General features: G+C 42.6%; 1 protein-coding gene across 1 annotated transcript; it reads left to right on the forward strand.

Annotated features, from left to right (window-relative positions):
• Positions 1-408: 408 nt before the first annotated feature.
• Positions 409-22,602, forward strand: LOC127194180 (60S ribosomal protein L30-like). Its single transcript, XM_051151504.1, has 3 exons — positions 409-496; positions 8,905-9,257; positions 22,483-22,602. Exons 1-3 carry the CDS (start codon positions 409-411, stop codon positions 22,600-22,602), a joined length of 561 nt encoding a protein of 186 aa, XP_051007461.1.
• Positions 22,603-24,173: the final 1,571 nt, after the last annotated feature.

The raw sequence follows: 24,173 nt of genomic DNA on the forward strand, positions 1-24,173 counted from the left end.
TCCAAGCCTGGTTTCAGGAAGAGACCACCTGAAAGGATTGTGGTAGAGGAAGACACCCAACACCCTCCTCTCCTCTCCCTGGCCTCAGAGTTTGTTTACAAGGTGCATGCACACACTCACAGTTACACACTTTGAATCAGTACATCTCAAGTGTGGGGGAGCAGTGTCGTCGTCCATGTTTTCAGTTTTAAGGTTGATGATGAGACCTGAGTGTAGAAGCTTAGTTGGACAGCATGAGTTTGGCATATTGAGGACACTGGCTATTTAGCAAGTTTCAGTGCCACTACAAAATAATAAGATTTAAAACGGGGAGTCCTTGGGTACCTGTGTTTAGTACAAGGGGGAAAAAAATCCTCTCCAAAGAAAGTAAATAACGGTTAAAGAAGAACAAGTAGAAGCAATTCGGCCATGTTCTCGTCATCTGGGCCGGAGGCCAGAGCCTTTGAGCTGCTAGGAGAGCGCTGCACCCCAAACTATACTCCTGGCTCCAAGCTAAGTCTGTTTTAACATCTAAAAAGACTCTCCATGCGTTGTATACAGAGATGGAATTATCACCCACTAGTAATAAATTACAAAATTGCCATAAGTTGTCCTGGCAAGCTGGAAAAGGGTAAGAAATCCACCATCAGTCCGGAGGAGAGACTCCTCTGGGGACCAGGGTTAGCATCCTTTTGTTAATGATCTTCTTGCTTGACAGATACTTGCATTTTACAGATCCAAGGTTCTAGGCAAGCCACATGCAGCAGGTCAGTTGTGCTGTTTCCCAACAGTCTTTGCTCTCCAGCATCCCACCAGCTGCATCCCCAGCCTGGTCAGGAGGATAACGACTCCGAGACAGTCTCACCCACTTTTATCCGGGTTGATTTAGGACTCATCTTGATGTCCAGTCTGCTTTCCCACTTGCATTCCTTCTGCCTCTGCTTCCCAAGCACAGGGATTGGGGGTGTTCTTAATGTCGTTAGCCCCTCATTCAAAACCCCCTTTTCAAATTTTTAATTAACATACAAAATACTGGGTCTCCATACACTAGTTGTTGTTAGCTCATCCCTACCCCTACTCATGCCTACTGAAACCTCTAACTCCCAGCATTCCCCCCTTTACTTTCACACATGTGTTCTACTGTCCCTTCCCCACACTGAGCGCTGCCCCCCCCCCGTGGGACCTTTCTGATTTACTGACCTCTATAGACACTCCCTATTAAATAAATAAATGTAAAAGTTTGAAACTCAGATCCACACTGAGAAGGAACATGTGGCATTTGTCTTACTGGGCCTGGGTTAGCTCACTTAGGGCATAGCTTACTGTTCATTTACCTGCAAATTTGGCTTTTCTTTCCAGCTGAGTAAAATCCCATTGTGTATGTATACCACACTTTCATTATCCTTCCCAACAGTGGGCATCTACTCTGATTCTATTTCCTGGCTACTTTGAATAAAAAAACACAGTACAGATGGATGTGCAGGCGTGTCTATAGGATATGGAATCCTCAGGACTTGTGCCCAAAAATGGTATGGCTGGGTCATATAGTTGTTCCTTTTTCAGCTTTCTAAGAAACCTCCATACTGCTTTTCATAGCAGGTGCACCAGGTCCATTCTCACAAACAGTGGAGAAGGGGTCCTCCCTCCCCACATCCTTGCAGTATTTGTGTTTTGTTTTCTTGATGAATAGCCATTCTGAGTGGGGTGGAGTGAAACCTCAAATTGTTCTGAGCACCTTTTCACAGTATTTATTGGCCATTTGTGTTTCTTAAGAAACCTCTCAAGCCCAATTTTTGATTCAGTTGTACATTTTCTTGATGTTTAGTTTATTGAATATTTTGCATATTCTAGATACTAATCTTCTGTTGAATATATACTTCGCAAAGATTTTCTCCCAATCTATATGAACAATTGCCTCTGTTCCTGCTTTTCATTTTAAAGAGGCAACAGTTGTTGATAAGTGGTCTTCTTTGGCCATCAGAGTTCTGGCCAGAACGTCCTTAGCCATGCCTGTATCTTGAAATATACTCTGTGCTCCCTCAGTTATCCATTTCAAAGTTTCAAAGAGTATTGATTTTGAGGCTCTTGGTGCATTTGGAGTTGTCCTATGCCAGGAGAAAACAAGGATCCAGTTTCATTCTTTTTGCCTGTAGACATGCATCTAGTGGGGTTTTGTGTGTTTGCTTTGGGTTTTGGTTTTACTTTTTTTATTAAGTTGTTTATTCGCCTTACATCCTAGTCCAGGCTTCCCCTCCCTCCTCTCCTCCCAGTCCCTCCCTCTCTCCTTATCTTCCCCTCTCCCACCCACCTCCCATGGATATCAGGAAGCCTTGGGTTATCAAGTTGTAAGACTAGGTGCCTCGTCTTCTACTGAGGCTGGACAAGGCAGCCCCTGCTCCCACTTTAGACTTCCCACATGAAAACTCACCTGCACAACTGTTACATGTGTGCAGAGGGCCTAGGTCCGTGTCGCCCATGCTCCTATGGTCCCAGGCTAGTTGATGATGCAGGTTTTCATGTGGTGTCCTTGACACCCCCTATTTCTTTCGATCCTTCCTCTGCCTCTTCCAAAGGACTCCTCGAGCTCCACCTAATGTTTGGCTGTTTCCATCTGCATCAGTTTCCATCAGTTGCTGGGTGAAGCCTCTCTGGTGACAGTTATGCTAGGCTCCCATCTGCAAGTACAGTAGAATATCACTAATAGTGTCAGGGGTGGGCTCCCTCTCATGGCATGGGTCTCAAGCTGGGCCAGGCATTAGTTGGCCCTTCCCTCAAATTCTGCTCCATCTTTTACCCCTGCATACCTTGTAGGCAGCATGAATTGTGAGTGTAAGGTTCTGTGCCTGGGTTGGTGTCCCAATCCCTCTTTCCCGGTCACAGGAGATGGCCAGTTCAGGTTCCACACGCCCCATTGCTAGGAGTCTTAGTGAGGATCACCCTCAGATTCCTGGGAGTTTCCATTGCCATAGGTTTCTAACTAATCCCAGAAATGCTCCCCGCCCCATCCAGTTGTTTCTCCCAATACTTTCTCCCTCCATCCTCTCCCCACCTGACCCCTCCTGCACCTATCCTTGCCCCTCCTCACTATTCAGTCCCCTCCCTCCATTCACCCCTGAAATCTAATCTATCTCCCCTTCTCAGTGAGATTCAAGCATACGCCATTGGGCTGTCCTTGTTACTTAGCTTCTTTGACTCTGTGTTTGCAGCTTGGTTATTCTGTGCTTCATGACTAATATCCACTCATAAGTGAGTACATAGCTGGGCATGGTGGCACACACCTTTAATCCCAGCACTCAGAGACAGAGGCAGGCAGTTCTCTTTGAGCTTGAAGGCAGCCTGGTCTACAAAGCAAGTCCAGGACAACCAGAGTTACTATACAGAGAAGCCCTGTCTTGAAAAACAAAACAAAGATGGGTGGTGGTGGTTTACCCCTTTACTCCCAGCACTTGGGAGGTAGAGGCAGGCAAATTCTGTAATTTTGAGACCAGCCTGGTCTACAAAGCGAGTCCAGGACAGCCGGGGCCAAAACAGAGAAACCCTGTCTTGAAAAATAGAAGAAGAAGGAAAAAGAAAGAAAGAAAGAAAGAAAGAAAGAAAGAAAGAAAGAAAGACAAAACCAAATATTGAGTACATACCATGTTTGTCTTTGTGGGGCTGGGCTACCTCACTCAGGATGATCTTTTCTAGTTCTGTCCATCTGCCTGCAAATTTCATGATGTCATTGTTCTTAATGGCTGCGTAATACTCCACCGTGTAAATGTTTCACAGTCTCTTTATCCATTCTTCGATAGAGGAACATCGAGGTTGTTTCCAGTTTCTGGCTATTATGAATAAAGCTGCTATGAATATAGTTGAGCAGATGTCCTTGTGGTATGGTGGAGCATCTTTTGGGTATACGCCAAGAAGTGGAAGAGCTGGGTCTTGAGGTAGATCTAATCCCAATTTGCTGAGAAACCACAAGTTTGATTTCCAAAGTGGTTGTGCAAGTTTGCACTCCCACCAGCAATGGAGGAGTGTTCCCCTTGCTCCACATCCTCACCAGCATGATCTGTCTCTTCAGGTTTTGATCTTACCCTTCCTGACAGTCGCAAGATGGAATCTCTGAGTCATTTTACTTTGCATTTTCCTGATGGCTAAGGATGTTGAACATGACTTTAAATGTTTCTTGGCCATTCTATGTTCCTGTGTCAAGAATTCTCTGTTTAGCTCTAATCCTCATTTTTTAAATGGATTATTTGGTTTGTTGATGTCTATTTTCTTGAGTTCTTTTTATATTTTGGATATCAGCCCTCTGTTGGATGTGGGATTAGTAAAGATCTTTTCTCATCTTGTAGGCTGCCATTTTGTCCTTTTGACAGTGTCCTTTGCTTTACAGATGTGTTTCAGTGTGATGAGGTCCCCATTATTAATTGGTGATCTTAGAACCTGTTAAGGAATACTTCTACTAATCAGTTCAAGGTATTTCCCACGTTAGTGTATCTGGTTTTATGTTGAGGTTTTTGGTCCACTTGGACTTGGTTTTTGGTCCACTTGGACTTAGTTTTGTGCAGGGTGGTAGATATGGATCTATTTGCATTCTTCTACGTGCAGCCATCCGGTTAGACCAGCACCATTTATTGAAGATGCTTTCTTTTTTCCATTGTGTGATTTTGGAGTCTTTGTCAAAAATCAAGTGTCTATAGGTGTATGGGTTTATTGCTGGGTCTTTGATTCGATTCCAGTGATCAACTTACCTGTTTCTATGCCAATACCATGCAGTTTTTATTACTATTTATCTGCAGTACAGCTTGAAATCAGGGATGGTGATACCTCTAGAAGTTCTTTTATTGGTACAGGATTGTTTTGGCTATCCTGAGTTTTTTTTTTTTTTTTTTTTTTTCTATAGAGACTTGAAGTTTAGTCATGCAGGTCCTTCAGCTGCTTGGTTAGAGATAGCTCACCCTATATTATACTATTTGTGTGTTGCAGAGGGTGCTGGTTCCCTAATTTCTTTTTCATCTGGTATAACATTTGTATATAGGAGGAAATATTGATTTTTTTTTTTTTTTTTTTTTTTTTTTTTTTTTTTTTTGTCTTTTGGTTAATTTTGTATCCAGCCACTTCACTGAAATGTTTAGCAGTGGTAAGAGTTCCCTAGTAGAATTTTTGGGGTGATACATGTATTCAACCATATCATCTGAAAATAGTGATAGTTTGGTTTATTTTTTTCCCAATTTGTATCCCTTTTATCTCTTTTAGTTGTCCTACTGCTCTGCCTAAAACTTCATATACTATATTGAATAAATACAGAAAGAGTTGACAGCTTTGTCTTGTTCATGATTTAGTGGAATTGCTCTAAGTTTCTCTCCATTTAATCTGATGTTGGCTAACAACTTGCTATATATTGCCTTTATTGTTTCTTTCAGATTGTTTATCTGGAGGATTACGTTGATAGATTTTTGTATATTCAACCATCCCTGCACCTCTGGATGAAGCCTACTTGATCATGATGGATGATGCTTTTGATGTGTTCTTGGATTCAGATTATGAATATTTTATTGCATATTTTTGTATCAATGTTTATAAGGGAAATTTATCTGAAAGTATCTTTCTTGGCTGACTTTTTGTGTGGTTTAGGTATGAGGGTGACTATGGATGGCCTCATAAAATGAATTTGTCAGTATTCCTTCTGTTTCTATTTTGTAGAATAATTTGAGGAATAATGGTATTAGCTTTTCTTTGAAGGTCTGGTAGAATTGTTCACTAAAACCATCTGTCCTTGGGCTTTTTTTGGGGGGTGTGGGGGGATGGGTGGGAGAATGTTAATGAGTGCTTCTATTTCCTTAGGGGTTATAAGTCTATTTAGATTGTTTACCTAATCTTGACTTAACTTTGATAAGTGATGTCTATCAAGAAAAATCATCCATTTCATTTAGATTTTCAAATGTATGGAGTATGGGCTTTTGAGGTAAGACCTAATTAGTTTTTGGATTTCCTAAGTGTCTATTGTTATGTCCCCCCTTTGATATCTGATTTTTTAATTTGGAAATCGCCTTTTAGTTTTGGCTAAGTGTTCGTCTATCTTGTTGATTTTCTCAAAGAAACAACTCTTTGTTTCATTGATTCTTTGTAATGTTCTATTTGTTCCTAATTTATTGATTTCAGTCCTGAGTCTGATTATTTCCTTTCATCTACTCCTCTTGGGTGTGTTTGCTTCTTTTTGTTCTAGAGCTCTCAGGTGTGCTGTTAAGTCACCAGTCTAAGATCTCACTAATTTCTATATGAAGGCACGTAGTCCTATGAGCTTTACTCTTAGCCTTGCTTTCATTGTGTTCCATAAGTTTGGGTATGTTGTGCCTTCATTTTCATTGAATTCTACAAAGTCTTTAATTTATATCTTTCTTTATTCCTTGACCCTCTGGTCACTAAATGGAAGGTTGTTTGGTTTGCTTGAATGTGTAGGCTTTCTGTTGTTTCTGTTGTTGTTGACGTCCACTTTTAATCCATGGTGGGCTGATAAGATATGGAAGGTTATTTCAATTTTCTTTTATCTTTTGAGTGTTGAAGTCCAAGTGATTAAGGACAAAGACCCAAACTGCAGAAAACAGTAGCTGAAGGTAACTAAAAGAGGATTAAAATGTATAACCAATGCAGAGTAGAATAGCAAGGCACCAAGACACAATCCAACCAGCCCATTTCCTTCTCGCTCCCTCCCGCCCACCCCCCGCCACCAGCATTGAATGCATTGTCAACTACTTCCCTGGAACAAAAGATGACAAAACACAAGGAAGATTTTGTTTTCATCATAGTTCTCGGTGTATTTTATTCCCCTGCTGCCTCAATAAGCAGCCTTCACAGGGTAGAAATGGTTAAATGGTTAGCTCTGAGGAATGATCAGATTGTTTTTTCCTTTACCCCAATATTTCTGCACCCTCCCCAAGCTCTGCCCAAACCCCATCTAGTATCAGGAATGGTTAGTAAATCTGAAAAAAAAAACAAAAACAAAAAAAAGCTAAGATGGAACCAAAGCATTCAGAGGCCTGGGCCTCATTGGGCTGGTTGGATTGTGGTCTTGGTGCCTTGCAATTCTATTCTGCACTGACCATAAATATTAATCCTCTTTTTGTTACATTCACCTACTGTTTTCTATGGTTTGGGTGGTTGTCCTTAATCACCCAACATGGAGTGCCATTTGTTGAATTTATTTTTAAAAACAGTGTTTGTTTCTCTTAGTTTATTTCTTAACCTAGCTAGCCACACAAATAATTGAGACTCTTTTATAATTGTTCAACAAACCTTTACAACACAATTTTGAGCAGTTTAAATCTGTTCTTAATCCTCTATGCTATTGTGTCTTACTCCCAGCAAACATCCCAGTGATACTTGCACTTTGTAGCTTTCCTTGGCTCCAGCTCCTTCCTCCTGATCTTCCTTCAACCTCTACCCATGGCTGAATCCCCTACTTCCTCTTCTGACTCCTCCTCCCCTGGCTGGCAGAAAGCTCATCCTTATTCTCTCCCCTGCTCATCAATTGGCTATAAGCTGCTTTGTTGACATATCAGGGGTACAGTTGGGGAGCAGAGTTTACACAATATTTAGACAGTAAAATCTCAGAACAAAGCTTGCAACCAGACATAAGGGGTACAGAAATCAGCATTTAAACTACACAATAACCTTCTGCCTATAGTTGAGACTTGATTTGTGACCAGGTATATGGTCAATTTTGGAGAAGGTTCTGTGAGGTGCTGAAGAAGAAAGTATATTCTTTTGTGTTGAAGTGAAACATTCTGTAGATGTCTGTTAAGTCCACTTGGGTCACAATGTCTGCTAGTTCCATTATTTCTCTGTTTATTCTCTATCTAGATAACCTATGCATTGGTGATACTGGAGTGTTGAAACCTCCTACTGTTAATGTGTGGGGTTCAATGTGTGATTTAAGCTTTAGTAATGTTTGTTTTAAGAATTTGGGTGTCCTTTCATTTGAGCCATAGATACTCAGATTCATGACATCATCTTGGTGGATATTTCCTTTGTTTAAATGAAGTGCCCTTCTACACCTCTTTTGATTAATTTTGGTTGGAAGTCTATTTTATTAGATAATAAAATGGTTACTCCATCTGGCTTCTTGGGTCCATTTCCTTGAAAAGCCTTTTTCCAGCCCTTTACACTAAGGTAATACCTATCTTGTTACTGAGGTCTGTTTTATGTATGCATCAGAATAATATATCTTGTTTTCACATCCATTCTGTTAGTCTGTGCCTTTTTATTGGGGAATTCAATCCATTACTGTTGAGAGATATTAAAGACCAATGATTGTTAATTCCTGTTTTTTGATGGTGGTGGTAGTTGGGGGGGTGGGAGGTTGTGTGTGTGTGTTTCCATTCTTTTGGTTTTGCTGGTGTGAAATAATTCCTTTCTTCTCTCTTCTTGAGTGTAGTTAACTTCTGATGGTTGGAGTTTTTCTTCTAGCACTTTCTATAGGGCTTGATTTGTGGATATTGTTTAAATTTGATTTTGCCATGGAATAGCTTGTTTTCTCCATCTATTCTGACTGAAAATTTTCCTGGGGATAGTAGTCTGGGCTGGCATCTGTGGTCTGTTAGAGACTGCAAGACATCTGTTCAGGTCTTTCTGACTTTTAAAGTCTCTGTTGAGAAGTTGGCTATAATTCTAATAGGTCTGCCTTTATATGTTCCTTGGTCTTTTTCCCTTGAAGCTTTTAAGATTCTTTGTTCTGTACATTTAGTGTTTTCATTATTATGTGGCAGGAGAATTTTCAGTTTTGGTCCAACCTATTTGGTGTTCTATAAGCTTCTTTTACAGGCTTCTCTTTCTTTAGGTTAGAGAAAATTTCTTCTATGGTTTTGTTGAAAATATTTTCTGGCCTTTCTCGCTCCCCGGCCATCTTGGCAGCTGATCTTGGTTGGGGATTGTCCCGCACCTAAGGCAGGAAGATCGTGGCCGCAAAGAAGACGAAAAAGTCTCTGGAGTCAATCAACTCTAGGCTCCAGCTTGTGATGAAAAGTAGAAAGTATGTCTTGGGGTACAAACAGACTCTGAAGATGATCAGACAAGGCAAAGCGAAATTGGTTATCCTCGCCAACAACTGCCTAGCTTTGAGGAAATCTGAAATAGAGTACTATGCCATGTTGGCTAAAACTGGTGTCCATCACTACAGTGGCAATAATATTGAATTGGGCACAGCATGTGGAAAATACTACAGAGTGTGCACACTGGCTATCATTGACCTAGGGGATTCTGATAGTATTAGAAGCATGCCAGAACAGACTGGTGGAAAAGTAAACCAGGAAAGTTTTCCTTTAATAAAACTTTGCCAGAGCTCCTTTTGAAGAGCATGGTAAAAAAAAAAAAAAAAGAAAAGAAAATATTTTCTGAGGCTAGAGAGGTGGCTCAGCCATTAAGAGCACCAACTGCTCCTCCAAAGGTCCTGAGTTCAATTCCCAGCAACAGCATGGTGGCTCACAACCATCTATAATGTGATCTGATGCCCTTATCTGGCCTGCAGGTGTACATGCAGCCAGAGTACTGTATACATAATAATAAATAAATAAATCTTTTTAAATTTTTTTCTGGGCTTTTGAGCTGGGTATTTTTTCCTTCTCATATTCCTATTATTCTTAGCTTTCATCTTTTCATAGTGGCCCAAATTTTTTGGGTGTTTTGTGTCAGAAACATTTTAGATTTAGCATTTTCTTTGACCAATGTATCAACTTCTTCTATTTTATCTTCTACACTTGAGATCTTCTTAAATTCTGTTGGTGATTGCTTACATCTGTAGTTTCTGTTCTCTTACCTAGGTTTTCCATCTCCAGGATTTCCTCAGCTTGCATTTTCTTTATTGTTCCTATTTCCATTTTCAGGTCTTGAACAGTTTTTCCCTTTGCCTGTTTGATTATGTGTGTGTGTGTGTGTGTGTGTGTGTGTGTGTGTGTGTGTGTGTGTGTGTTTTCTTTTTTGTTGTTTTGTTTTGTTTTTGGTTGGCTGGTTGGTTTGGGGTTTTGGTTCTTGGTTTTTGAGACAGGGTTTTTCTGTGTAGCCATGGCTGTATTGATCTCACTTTGTAGACCAGGCTAGGCTCAAACTCACAGAGATCCACCTTCCTCTGTCTCCCTGAGTGCTGGGGTTATAGGTGTGTGCTGCCATGCTCAGCTACATTTTGTTTTTTTGTTTTGTTTTGTTTTGTTTTGTTTTTGGAGACAGGGTTGCGCTATGTAGCCTTGTCTGTACTGGACTTGCTCTGTAGACCAGGCTGGCCTTGATCTCACTGTGATCTGCCTGCCTCTGCCTCCCATATGCTGAGATTACAGGCGTGAACTACCACGCCCAGCTGCCCAGCCACTTCTTGTATTTCTTTAAAGGATTTATTCACTTACTCTTTAATGACCTCTATCATCTTCATAATTCTGGATTTGAAGTCATTTTCTTGTGCTTTAGCTGTCTTGACATATTCAGGGCTTCCTGTAATAGGATAGCGGGGCTCTGCGCTGGCTCTTGTTGATTATGTTTGCTGGGATTTATGGTTATTATAGGTCTACATCCTGATTTCTGAGTTTATCTTTGTTGGATGGGTAGTTTTTATGGGATCTTTTTTCCCTTTGCTTTCTGTTTCCTCTCTGTCTTCTGGCCTGGGTGGCCTGGGTTCAGGTGACTAGCAAGTCTTCAGCTCCAGCAAAGTATCTCCTGTGGGGTTTTGTGGCTTGTGTGGCCTCTGGGTTTTCAGGTGTTAACCTTGCCTATGGGGTCCCTAGAACCAGCATGATTCGTTATGTACAGAATCATAGAATGCGTACATGGAGCTGTTTTGACTTCCTTTTCCCTGTTTGTAGTTGTTTGTTTATTTGTTTGACTTCTCATGTCTTACTCCTCTAGCTAAGACTTCTAGCACTGTATCAACCAAGAGTGGAGATGGTGGGCACGTTTGCCTCGTTTTTGATGTTACTAGCAATGGTTTGAGTTTTTCCTCAATTATAATGTTGGCTATGGATTTATCATATATAGCCTTTATTATGCTGAGATAATTTTTCTACACTGAAAGTTGACCATGTGACTTCTTCATAACATTTGTTGGTTTGCATCAGTTGAATGTCACAGGTTGTTTAGTCGGCCCATCAACATCAAGGCAAGACTCCACCAGCAGAAATGTTGCCACTCTCTGAGTGCAGAGGTGATGGTGAGCACATTCCTGGAGATGGGCTGTTTTAATTGAGACATATGCATTGTTACTTGAGGCACAACACTGCTGTTCACGTAACACAAAGCAAAACTTGTATATGTGCTGGAAATCAAAATAAGTTGTGAGACTCGCTTTCCTGCAGCACACACTACATTGAGGAATGGTCTGGACCGAGGCTGAAGGGTCTCTAGGGTCTGCCTGTTCATGGTATCTCAGAGAGACAATAGGTAAACAGTAAGAAAAAGAATCCGCTAACCTTCAATGCTTTCTTTTCAAAGTACTTTCTAGGCTGAGGAGACAGCTCAGTTGGTAAAAATGCTTGCCACACAAGCCTGAGGACCCGAGTTCAATCCCCAGAATACATATTAAAAGCTGGACTGAGGGAGCACATGCTTGTAATCCCAGTGTGAGGAAGCAAAGGCAGGTGGCCGGCCAGCCTGGCCTAATTGGAAAGCCCCAGGTCCTACTGAGACCTTATCTTAGAAAAAATGTGGTACTCAAGAAATAACACCCAAGATGCACTACACACACACACACGCACGCACACACACACACACACACACCACTCAACACACATAATCACATATATATATAATCCATATATATATGGATATTGTACAGATTATATATATGAATATATATATAATAAAAATCATTTATACATATTTTAAGTCCCAAAGATATTATATGGACAAAGTGAGTCCCTGACCATCCCTTTTCAGGGTCCTTCCCATCTTCCTTTGAGGCAGGTCCCACCTCCACTTTAATTACCTCTCTTAACTACTTTTCCCTAAATTGTCATAACTTAAGACATCCACTAGTGAGCTTAGAAGTTGTCTTAGTTATGGTTTTATTCCTGTAATGAGACACTGTGACCTCGGCAACTCTTATAAAAGAAAACATTTAATTGGAGACTGGCTTCCAGCGCAGAGGCTTAGTCGGTTGTCATCACAGTGGGAAGCATGGCGGCTCACAGGCAGGCACGGCCTGGAGAAGGAGCTGAGACTTCTACATCTGGATCTACAGACAGCAGAAGTGAACGCCACAGTAGGCCTAGCTTGAGCACCTGAGACCTCAAAGCTCGCCCCCACAATAACACACTTCCTCCAACAGGCCATACCTCCTCCAACAAGGCCACACCTCCTCCAACAAGGCCATACCTCCTCCAACAAGGCCACACCTCCTCTAACAAGGCCACATGTCCTAATAGTGCTGCTCCTATTTTTATTCAAACAACCTCAGAAGCCTCCCAGGCACACAGGCATTATTATAGAGACTATTTAAGACCAAGAATAATTCACTATCAGGTACGTGGGTGATTCTAAGACCAGGGTCACGTGTTAGGGGAAGGGTCTCCACACAGCTCTCTCTAGTCACACCTGCGTCTGCTGATGCCCAGCACAATGGCGCTGAGCCCCAGCCCTGCTTTAGGCAGCAGCTAAATTAACAAGGATAAATAGCTGAGAAAAAAACAGGCCCTGTGAGCTTGTAGAAAACCGGCAAGGGAGTTTCTGGGTAGGCAAAACCGTGCTTAATGAATCCAGAGGGAAATAACTAAACAGGCTCAGCACAACTATGCTCTCTCAGGAAGATGCTCAAGCAGCGACTGTGGGCAGAAAGACAAGCACAAAATAGTCAGCATGGCAGCCTGGGGTACGAAGCTAGCCAGAAAATGTAATGCTAAGCCTACATCACTTTATATATAACTAACACTTCCTGACCAGAACACTGCTCTTGAGTGTGGCTTGCCAGATAAGATCCAGCTGCAGTTTCCTTCCAAAACATAGCTAAATTGGAGGTAGAATGGACAGAGAACCACGAAAATTGCCTATGCAAGTAATTCTTAGATGTTTTGCGCATTTAAGCCTCATAAAACGTTATAAGGCTCACCTGCATTCTGCAAGGACATGTATATTAGGAATGCTCTCACGACAAAATACCGGAAAAGTGGGTTTTGGGTTATTATTATTATTATTATTATTATTATTATTATTATTATTATTATTAAAAAGTGCAAGGCAGCTGTTGGCAGTGGTTCGAGGCATTTCACCACGGTTGCAAGAACAGTCGATGGCTCCAGAATGTATACCCAAATTAGAGGGAGAGAAAAGGAGAGTAACCAACATCATCTGTCCTGATGTCACGCTAGCGTTTCCTAGAAACCTCCTTGGAAAAGGTTTACACTGTGTCACTCACCAGAACAGTGCCCCGTGGACAGCGTCACGTGACCGCCTCTAAACACAAAGACGCCTGAGCAAAGGAGCTTGAGTTTCCAGGAGATGCTCACAAATGTGTACTAGCTTAAAAATGAAACAGCAGGTCCGACCCACAGGGTCTGTCCTGGTTGCCCTTGAACTGTGTAAATGCAAGCATTTCGTCTTCCCACGCTAGTGTCTCACAATCCCCGAGCCACACCCCTGACCCAAGACCCCTTTACCAATATTAACCACATGGCTCTTCTTCGTGCAACTTGCCCTTGAAACTACTGCGACGGTACTCTCAGGGCTGGAGTTCTAATCAATGCCTGGGGAAGCATGCGCCTTGGAAGCACTCCAGTTCCCTCTCCAGTGACTCAAGCCCCATCACTGAGCCAAATACGGAACGTGAACCACATAATACATGAACTAGAAGCTTATAGGAAAGTTTTCACTCATGCGCAGTGTCTTCAAGCACCCTGGCAATATTTACCACCGTCAGCCAGGTCTTGTGCTGGCTGTTAACTGCAGAATGTGGAAGGTCAAGGTAGGAGGATCTCTGTGAGTTCAAGACCAATCTGGTCAACATAGTTCCAGGAGAATTCAGCCAGGGCTACAGAGTAAGACCTTGTTTGATACATATATATAATATATATATATGTATTAACATTTTTACGATTTATTCATTTATTTATTTATTATGTATACAGTGCTCTGCCTGCATGTATACTTGCAAGCCAGAAGAGGGCATTAGATCATATTATAGATGGCTGTGAGCCACCATGTGGGTGCTGGGAATTGAACTCAGGACCTCTGGAAGACCTCTGAGCCATCTCTCCAGCCCCATGTATCAATATTTTCTATATCATTTACATATTTGTTTAATTATAATTATTTATATTACTCTATATTAAATATATTAATACAACATAAATTGTTTTCTTCCACCCTGAATACTCCCTCCCTCTGAACTCTGGGCAAGTGTCCTGTCCTAAACATCTTCCCTCACTGCTACACTGTAAACAGCTGAGGAGCCTTTAGCCTGTATATTATGTGTACTGTGGTTCTCATTCCTGTAGGTGGCAAACTTCCTGAAAGAATTCTTTGAGAGCTTCTGTCTCCCTGCTTGTACACTGAGAACCGTAAGGGGATACTGGATAGCAGCACGGTGCTTGTCTTTCTCCTGTTAGCTCTCACAGAAGGACAGCTACTGGAAAAGTTTGCTTCCACAGTCTTCAGTGCCTGCCAGTGTTGACACACAACATATGCTATAAAAATGTGATAAGTGCATATAAGTCGACAGTTTTAAAAGCCCTTCTGCAAACATACTTTAAATGCCTGAAATTAGGCCTTAAATATAGTAGTAGTCTTGACTCATCAGTATTGTCTACTGACATTTTACAATCTGAATTGTGACAAATAGCTATGTCATCTTCATTTTAAAGGACATGCCGTGTTCGGGACTGCATGAGACTGCCAGGCTGCGGTGGCGGCACACGCATGTAATCCCAGCACTCTGGAGGCAGAGTCAGGGGGGATCTCTAGAAATTCGAGGCCAGCCTTGTCTACAGACTGAGTCCCAGGATAGCCAAGGCTACACAGAGAAACCCTGTCTTGAAAAACAAAAACAAGAGTGAGTGAAATTAACACAGAAAAGTGTGTTCAGAGAGGGAGAAGATCTTGCTTTTAACTTATTTTGTTTACACATGTAGACATCTCACATTATAAATTAAGACCAAGAACTAAACGTAGTTATTATCCCTTCTCTTTCTCTGGTTGTTTTCCTTGCCTCATAGTATTGAGGCAGAATAGAAAGATAGAAAAAAGGTTACAGAGTGGGGCATTGGGAAGATAGCTCCATCTATAAAGTTCTTAAGGATCTGAGTTCAGTCCCGGGTACCCAATCCCAGGGCTGGGCGTTGTACAGTGTGCCTGTATCCCAGTGTAAAGCGAGGGTGGGGGCAGAGACAGGAGGATCTCTGGAGCTTACTGGCCTGCCAGGCTAGCCTCACCAATGAGCTACAGGCCAATGGGAAACAAGCAAGGTTTGGGCAGGGAGTGGGGGTGGAAGCAGTACAGTCCTTTAATCCCACCTCAGGAGAGGAAAAAAAAAAAAATCAGGTGAGTCTCAGAGTTCAAGGCCAGCCAGAGCTACAGTTAGAACCTATCTTTAAATTAAAATGAAAACAAAAAAACAAATCCCTATGGTGCTAGAGAGATGGCTCATCAGTTAGGAACTTATACTGCACTTGCAGAGGACCCAAGTATGGTGTCCAGCACCCAGCATCTCACAAGTGCCTGTGACTTCAGCTCCAGGAAACACAGTACTTTCATTTGTCCTCAAAAGGCATTGCATTGATATACCCACACCCACTTTGCGATACTAACATATAACTAAAATAAAAATAAAATCTTCATTAAAAAAAAAACTTTTTAAAAATAAACTCAACATTTTAGCACAGGTCTTTAATTCCACTTCTAGGAAGGAAGAGGCTGGCAGATCTCTGTGGGTTTTAGGCCCCGCCTGGTCTATATAGTAAATTCCAGGCCAGCCAAGACTACCTACAGACCTTGTCTCAAAAAAAAATTTTTTTTTATTTAAATAAGTAAAACAAAGTGGAGCTCTGCTGCACAAGCATAAGGACCTGAGTTCGAATCCCCAGAACACATGTAAAAAGCCTGGTGTGCTGGTGACCAGTGCTAATAACTTTAGCACTGTCTGTCGGGAGAGACAAGATGGTCAGTGGGGCTTGTTGGTCATCCACACTGCATGCTGTATAAGGCAGAGAGTGACAGAGCAGGACACATAGGGTCCTCCCCTGGGCTCCACACACCAGTGCTCCTGAGTACTCACACTCAGTATCTCCACACTCATACACGTGCACACACGTACAACAAAGGAGAACAGTAGCAACCAAGATGGATGGCTATTGAAAAATGATGCCCAAAGTTGATCTCTAATCTCCAAACACAAACCCATGCACTCACAAATGTAACACACACCAAAAAGAGTTGGGGGCACACAGGAAGGGAAAAAAGCCCCTCATCGCTGGAAGCTGACTCAAGCCTCTGGTCTTTAGTGTTAAAAGTTGCAACAGCTGCCAGACCAGATCCCAGGATCATCCAGATAAACTCTACCCCCAGCCCAGTCCCTTGCCTCAGGGTCTAACTGGGACACAGCCAGGAGAGGGGAACTGCAGGCTATCTCCGGAGTTCCAGCTGCAAGCTCACAATTCAACTCACCTTTCCAAGGAAGCCCACAGGGGCTCCAAGAACACATTGTTCCAACCTTCGAGCCAAGACTCTATCCACCTTCCTCAGGAAGGCTCCTGGGCCCCAGCAGCATCCAGCCACTGGGCCAAGGCTCTACTCACCTTCCCTTCCTGAAGAAGCCTGCAGAAGACCCAGGGACATATGGTTCCAGCCTCTGGCCCACAGTCCCTACTACCTTCCCAAGGAATCCTGTGGGTACCAGAAACACCCAGCCACATAATGATCAAAACACCTAAATGTACAGAACAAAGAAAGAATATTAAAAGCTGCAAGGGAAAAAAAAGACAAGGAACATATAGAGGCAAACCTTTCAGAATTACAACTGACTTCTCAACAGAGACTCTAAAGGTCAGAAGGGCCTTGGCAGATGTCTTAGAGATCCTAAGAGACCACAGATGTCAGCCCAGACTACTATGCCCAGCAAAACTCTCAATCACTATAGATGGAGAAAGCAAGTTATTACATAACCAAACCAAATATATAAACAAAATCTATGCACAAATCCAGTCCTACACAAGATACTAGAAAGAAAGCTCCAACCCATGGAGGTTAACTACACCCAAGAAAACACAGGAAATAAATAACTTCACTGTAGTAAAACCAAAAGAACATATTCACACACACATACACACACACATGCTACACACACACACACACACACACACAGTACCACCAGTACCACCACCATGATCAAAATAACAGGAACAAACAATCATCATTGGTCATTAATATTTCTCAACAACAATGGCCTCAATTCCCCAATAAAAGACATAGGCTGACACAATAGAAATGAGAAACACACCTCAGCAATAAAGATAGACATTGCCTCAGAATAAAGGGTTGGAAAAAGGTTTTTCAAGCAAACAGACCCAAGAAGCAAGCTGGAGTAGCCATTCTATTATCTGATAAAAATAGACTTCCAACCAAAATTAATCAAAAGAGATGGGGAAGGACACGTCACACTCACCAAAGGAAAAACCCACCAAGAGAACATCTCAATTATGAACATCTATGCCCCAAATACAAAAGCACCCACATTTGTAAAGGAAACATTACTAAAGCTTAAATCACACACTGAGCCCCACACATTAACAGTGAGAGACTTCAACACAATGGGCAGGTCATCCAGACATAAACTAAACAGAGAAATAATGAAACTAATAGATGTCATGAATCAAATGAACTAAAGATGTCTACCTAACTTTTCACCCAAACACACAAGAAAAAAAAATATCTTCTTCTCGGCACTTCATGGAACCTTCTCCAAAATTGACCATATACCCAGTCACAAAGCAAGTCTTGACCAATACAAGAAAATTGAAATAACCACTAATATCTCATCAGATCACCATGGATTAAGGCTGGACTTCAACAACAGAAACAACAGAAAGCTACAACCTCATGGAAACTGAACAGCTCTCTACCCAATGACCACTGGGTCAGGAAAGAAACTTAAAACATCCTAAAATTCAATGAAAATGAAGGCAGAACATATCCAAATTTATGGAGCACAATGAAAGCAGTGCTAAGAGGAAAGTTCATAGCTCTAAGTGCCTTCATAAAGAAACTGCAGAGCTCTCATACTAGAAACTTAACAGCTCACTTGAAAGCTCTAGAACAAAAAGAAGCAAACACACTCACAAGTAGTAGATGGCAGGAAATAATCAAACTCAGGGCTGCAATTAATGACTTAGAAACAATGAGAACAATGCAAAGACTCAATGAAACAAAGAGTTGTTTCTCTGAGAAAAATCAACAAGATAGACAAATTCTTAGCCAAAATAACTAAAAGGCAGAAAGACCATATCCAAATTAACAAAACCAGAAATAAAAAGGGGGACATTACAACAGACACTAAGGAAACCCAAAGAATCATTAGGTTGTACTTTATTTTAAAGACTGTACTCCACAAAATTGGTAAATCTAAACATAGTGGATGATTTCCTTGATACCAAAGTTAAATCAAGATCAAGCAAACAATTTAAATAGTCCTGTAACATCTAAAGAAATAGAATCAACCATTAAAAGTGTTCCAACCAAAAAAGACCCAGGGTCAGATGATTCCAGAGCAGAATTCTACTATACCTTTGAAGAAGAGTTAATACCTCTACTCCTCAAACTATTCCACAAAATAGAAACAGAAGGAACATTGCCAAACTCATCCTATGAGGCCACAGTCACCCTGATACCTAAACCACACAAAGACTCAACCAAGAAAGAGAATTTCAGACCACTTTCCCTTATGAACACTGATGCAAAAAAATATGCAATAAAATACTCATAATCTGAATACAAGAACACATCAAAAACATCATCCATCATTATCAAATAGGCTTCATCCCAGGGATGCAAGGATGGTTCAACATATGAAAATCTATCAATGTAATCCAGTGAAAGGAAAACACCACATGATCATCTCCTTAGGTGCTGAAAAAGCCATTGACAAAATCCAATGCCCGTTCATGATAAAACTCTTAGAGAGATGAGGGACACAAGACACATACCTAAAAGTAATAAAGGCAATAAGCTGCAAGCCTATGGCCAAATCAGATTAAATGGTGAGAAAGCTAAAGCAATTCCACTAAAATCAGGGGCAAGGCAAGGCTGCCCACTCTCTCTGTAGCTCTTCAATATAGTACTTGAAGTCCTAGCTAGAGCAATATGATCATTAAAGGAGATCAAGAGGCTACAAATTGGAAAGGAAGAAGTCAAAGTTTCGCTATTTGCAGCTGATAAACACCTTGAGCAAAGTGGCTGTATACAAAATTAGCTCAAAAAAAAAAAAAATCAGTAGCCCTCCTGTATACAAATGATAAATGGGCTGAGAAAGAAGTTAAGGAAACAACACCCATCACAATAGCCACAAATAATATAAAACATCTTGGTGTAACTCTAACAAAAAACAAACAAGCAAACCAAAAAGCCTATATGACAAGAATTTCAAGTTTCTGAAGAAAGAAATTAAGAAGATATCAGAAGACATAGAGATCTCTCATGATCATGGATCAGTAGGATTAACATAGTAAATATGATGTGCCAAAAGCAAACTACAAATTCAATACAATTCCCATCAAAATGCCAACACAATTCTTTATAGATCTTGAAAGAATAATTCTCAACTTCATATGAGGGAAAAAAAAAAACCTAGGATAGCTAAACAATCCTGTACAATAAAAGAACTTCCAGAGGTATCACCTTGCCTGACTTCAAGCTGTATTACAAAACAATAGTCTTTTTTGTTGTTGTTGTTGTTTTTTTTTGTTGTTGTTGTTTTTTTTTTTTTTTTTTGGTTTGGTTTGGTTTGGTTTTTCGAGACAGGGTTTCTCTGTGTAGCCTTGGCCATCCTGGACTCACTTTGTAGACCAGGCTGGCCTCGAACTCACAGCGATCGAAGTGCTGGGATTAAAGGTTTGCGCCACCACGCCTGGCTCACAATAGTCATTTTTAAAATGCGTGGTGGTGCACGCCTTTAATCCAGCGCTCAGGAGGCAGAGATAGCCGATCTCTGTGAGTTCGAAGCCAGACTGGTCAACAGTGAGAGTCCAGGACTGTGGGACTTTGCTGGGCAGAAGGCTGAGTAGGCTCCTTCCTAGAAAAGCCAGTTACCTGTGAAGCGATAAGAAGCAGCACTCCCTCCTTTCTCCATAAAAGCCTATTTGGCAAAAAGGTGTGACTAACCTGGTGCTATTTGATAAGATACTGCTAAGCAGCCTCTGAATTAACAAGAGGCTCCAGAGACAGGTGCCCAGGAAATATCCAGGGGCTGCCTCCTTTTAAAGCCCAGCGCTTTAAAAACCCAGGCTGTGGGGAGCCTTTTGTGCTTTTTCTCTGTCCTCTTGGCCCCAAGTCTTTTGCCATTTCTCTTGTTCTCCTAGGCTTTCTTTAGCTCTCCTTCTGTCCGCCTAGTTCGGACTTTCCCCTCTAGACTATATGTATGAGACTTAGTATGTAAATTAAAGCCTAGCTTTCTTTTCTCAACTGTTTTACTTTGGCGAAGCGCTTCCTCAAAACCCTGAGCGCCCCTCCCCTGTAGCGGCAGAAGATCCTCCTGCAGAGAGCGCAAGAACCTGGCTCCCCTCTGCCTGAGAACGTACCCACATTTACCCCGGTTCGATTCTCGGACCTGTGTATGGCCAGGCTGTGAAACAAGCCTTTGCCCATCCAGCTCCCCCAAAGCTTGGCGGAGGGGCGGAATGCGCATTTGGCTAGCTTCCCAGGAACATCAGAAGGCTGAGGGAAGACACCACTAGGGGGCAGAATTCAACACGGGACAGTCAGGGCTCTGTCTAACAGAGAAACCCAGTCTTGAAAAGCAAAACAACAACAAAATGTATGGCACTGCCATAGAAATAGCCTAGTCAGTCAATGGAATTGAATCAAACCTAGAAATAAACCCACACATCTATGAACACCTGATTTTTGACAAGGAAGGCAAAACCATACAATGAGTATATGATGGACTCTCTGAGTCGTTTTGACTCAGAGGAGTTAAGGTTTCCACAAGAAGGACCTACAGAGTCAACTAACCTGGGCCCCTGGGGGCTCAGAGACTGAACCACCAACCAAACAGCATGCGTGGACTGGTCCTAGGCCCCCTGCACATTTGTAGCAGAGGTGCAACTTGGTCTTCATACGGATGCATTTACAATAGGAGTGGGGCCCTCTCTGACTCTGATGCCTGCCTTTGGATCCTGTTCACTTAACAGAGCCGTCTTGTTTGGCCTCAGTGGGAGAGGGTGCACCTGTCCTGAAGTGACTTAATGTGCCAGGGTGGGTTGGTACCCATGGGGGGACTGCCCATTCTCTGAGGAATCTGTAATGTAATGGAAGTTTGGGTTTCTTTGTAAACTTAGTTGTGTTATGTAAATATGTTTTTGCTCTCATCGTAAGTATGAGATTTTAGTTTGAGCTTTAGCTTGTCCACACAAGTTAATTGTCTCATGAGAGGCGTGGCTTTTGCAAGCTGGTTCCTCATGCAGCAAGGAGCAGGGTGTGGTCTAGGGCTCTGAAGATATAAATAAGGGCACAGAGAGAGCATGCGTTGTGCAGTTGATGTGTGGCCTATAGCAGTTTGAAGAGACCAGAGACAGTGTGATGCTTTGGACCAGTGGCTTGGAGGAGACTGTTGGCTGTGTCTGCTGTTGATGGAGACAGGTATAGCCCAAAATAGCCCAATTGGCTCTAAACAGCTGGGAGAAGTAAAGGGGTGCCATCTCCTAACTAAACTTCTTTCTCCTACCTAGGGTTAAGAGGTTGAAAAGGAGGTTGAGGCCTAAGCACCCCAAATGGAGAGTAAAAGAAAGAGCACTAAAGGTGTGCAAGGCAAGGGGATGGGGAAGGGGGGCTGCAATCGAGATGTAAAGTGAATAAATAAATACTTTTTAAAGTTACAGCACAACCCACGAGAGACTGACGTGCCCACAGACACCACTCTCGTCTATTAAAAGTATCACACACAAGATTACTAAGATGATCCAGGCAACGGAAGCAAGATACATTGTTTAACATCTCTATGTAATGGATGCATAGCAATTTTTTAAAAATTTAATCCATGACCCCTCAGTCACACATCTCATCATGTGTACACCTCCCAGTGCTTTTATAGATCACCTCGCATTCTCATCCGTTTGAAAGCACTTCTTACAATGACAAAACAAGGAGAGATGAACACTTTCTCCTCTCAGGATCTTGGCTGGAGGCTGTCTCCTTTAAACAGTGGACTTCCAGATCCCTTCCAGCTCTGTGGCTGACCCACCTGGGATACACTTCTCTCCCGACGGCTACAGCCAGGGCTCACGGGCTGTTGTGAATCAGTGACCTTCTAACCTTGCTTCACTCTGTCCCTGACATTCTTTCTTGCAGGCCCAAGTCATGAGCCCAGCTGCAGATGGGCAGAGGCCTGAGGCTCTGCAGTCCTTGCAGGAGTCCCCAGGCCTCGCAGCTGGCTGGCAATCAACCTTGCCCGACTCCCATGACCTGTAAGCTTTGAATGAAGAACAACACTGCCTTCAAAGATTATCTCATAGCCAATCAAGTTTCATTATAATTATCAGCATCACAAAAGTCTCAGTGTGTCCAAAACTTTCTAAGCTCTTTAACGTGCCCCAAACAACTGGGTTTCTGTGATTACAACTTTTTAAAAATGCTATGACAAAAGAATTTGGAAAATTCCTTTAACAGAATTTTATTTATTACATAAAGGACACTACCAACTCCCCACCCCCACCCCCCAGACAGGGTTTCTCTGTATAGCCCTAGCTGTCCTGGACTCACTTTGTAGACCAGACTGGCCTCGAACTCACAGCGATCTGCCTGTCTCTGTCTCCTGGGTGCTGGGATTACAGGCATGTGCCACCACACCCGGCTGATATTACCAACTGCTAATTTAAGCTTCATCTATAGTTCCAGAAATGAACTGTGTTTAGTTGGCCAAGGGGGCCCCATGGAAACTCTCAAACAACCAGGTCAAGGATACTGGTCTCTTTTGATAAACCGACAGTAAGGACCCTACTGCTGAAGACAACATTTACATGGCTCACTGAACACAAAGAAGCCACACTGGTGCTTCATCCTTATTGGCTAGCGCTCGTGGTGCTGAGAGGTACCCTGCCTGCTACCAGAGGAGACCGGTAACCAAACCAGTGGCAACCCTGTGACCTACAAAACTGATCTGCCTATATGACATGCTGGGGGCAATTGTAGCACACAGGCTAGGGGAAGAGCCAATGACCATTGTATTGGAGTTAAGGCCCATTCCTCAAGATGGAACCCATGGCTGGCACTGCTCGGTTGTAAGAGCCTGTGACGGGAAAAGCCACGGGCCCAGGAAAAACCAGATATCATTGCTTTGCTGAAGGAACACAGCAATAGCATGACTCCTGAGGGCGGTCTGAGCTGAAGGAACACAGCAATAGCATGACTCCTGAGGGCGGTCTGAGCTGAAGGAACACAGCAATAGCATGACTCCTGAGGGCGGTCTGAGCTGAAGGAACACAGCAATAGCATGACTCCTGAGGGCGGTCTGACGCAGCTCCACCATCATCACAGAAGCTTCCTCTTGCAATAGACAGAAACTAACACAGAGACCCACAGCTGCACAAGGGCGGACACTGAGAGATGTTGGGAACACTCAGTCCTACTAAATGGGATGGCTTCCTCAAACCCTTCCCCTCAAAGTTCTAACATCCACACCAAAAGCAGGGGCGGGGAGAGCCTAAGAGCCAGAGGGAATGGATGACTCCAAGGAGACGGTGTTTTTAGACACAACGGGATTGATGACATATGAACTCACAGGGACTGTGGCAGCGTGCACAGGGCCTGCACGAGTCCAAGCCAGACAGGGTCCCAGTGCTGAGACAGGGAAGAGGACAGGAGCTCCCATCCCTTACTGTGGGTCTCTGGTCTCCTCTCCCCTCGCCGGGCTGTTGGCCACCAGCCCACGAGGGCAGGAGGAACAGGGCTTCGAAGGCCATGGCATGACGTAGGGAGGCGGGGAAGTAGATCAACTTCATCCCAGGGGTGAGGGGAATATATAGTGTTTGATTAAAACGGGA

The sequence above is a fragment of the Acomys russatus genome, chromosome 10 (assembly GCF_903995435.1).
Source record: "Acomys russatus chromosome 10, mAcoRus1.1, whole genome shotgun sequence".
NCBI classification, from domain to species: Eukaryota; Metazoa; Chordata; class Mammalia; order Rodentia; family Muridae; genus Acomys; species Acomys russatus.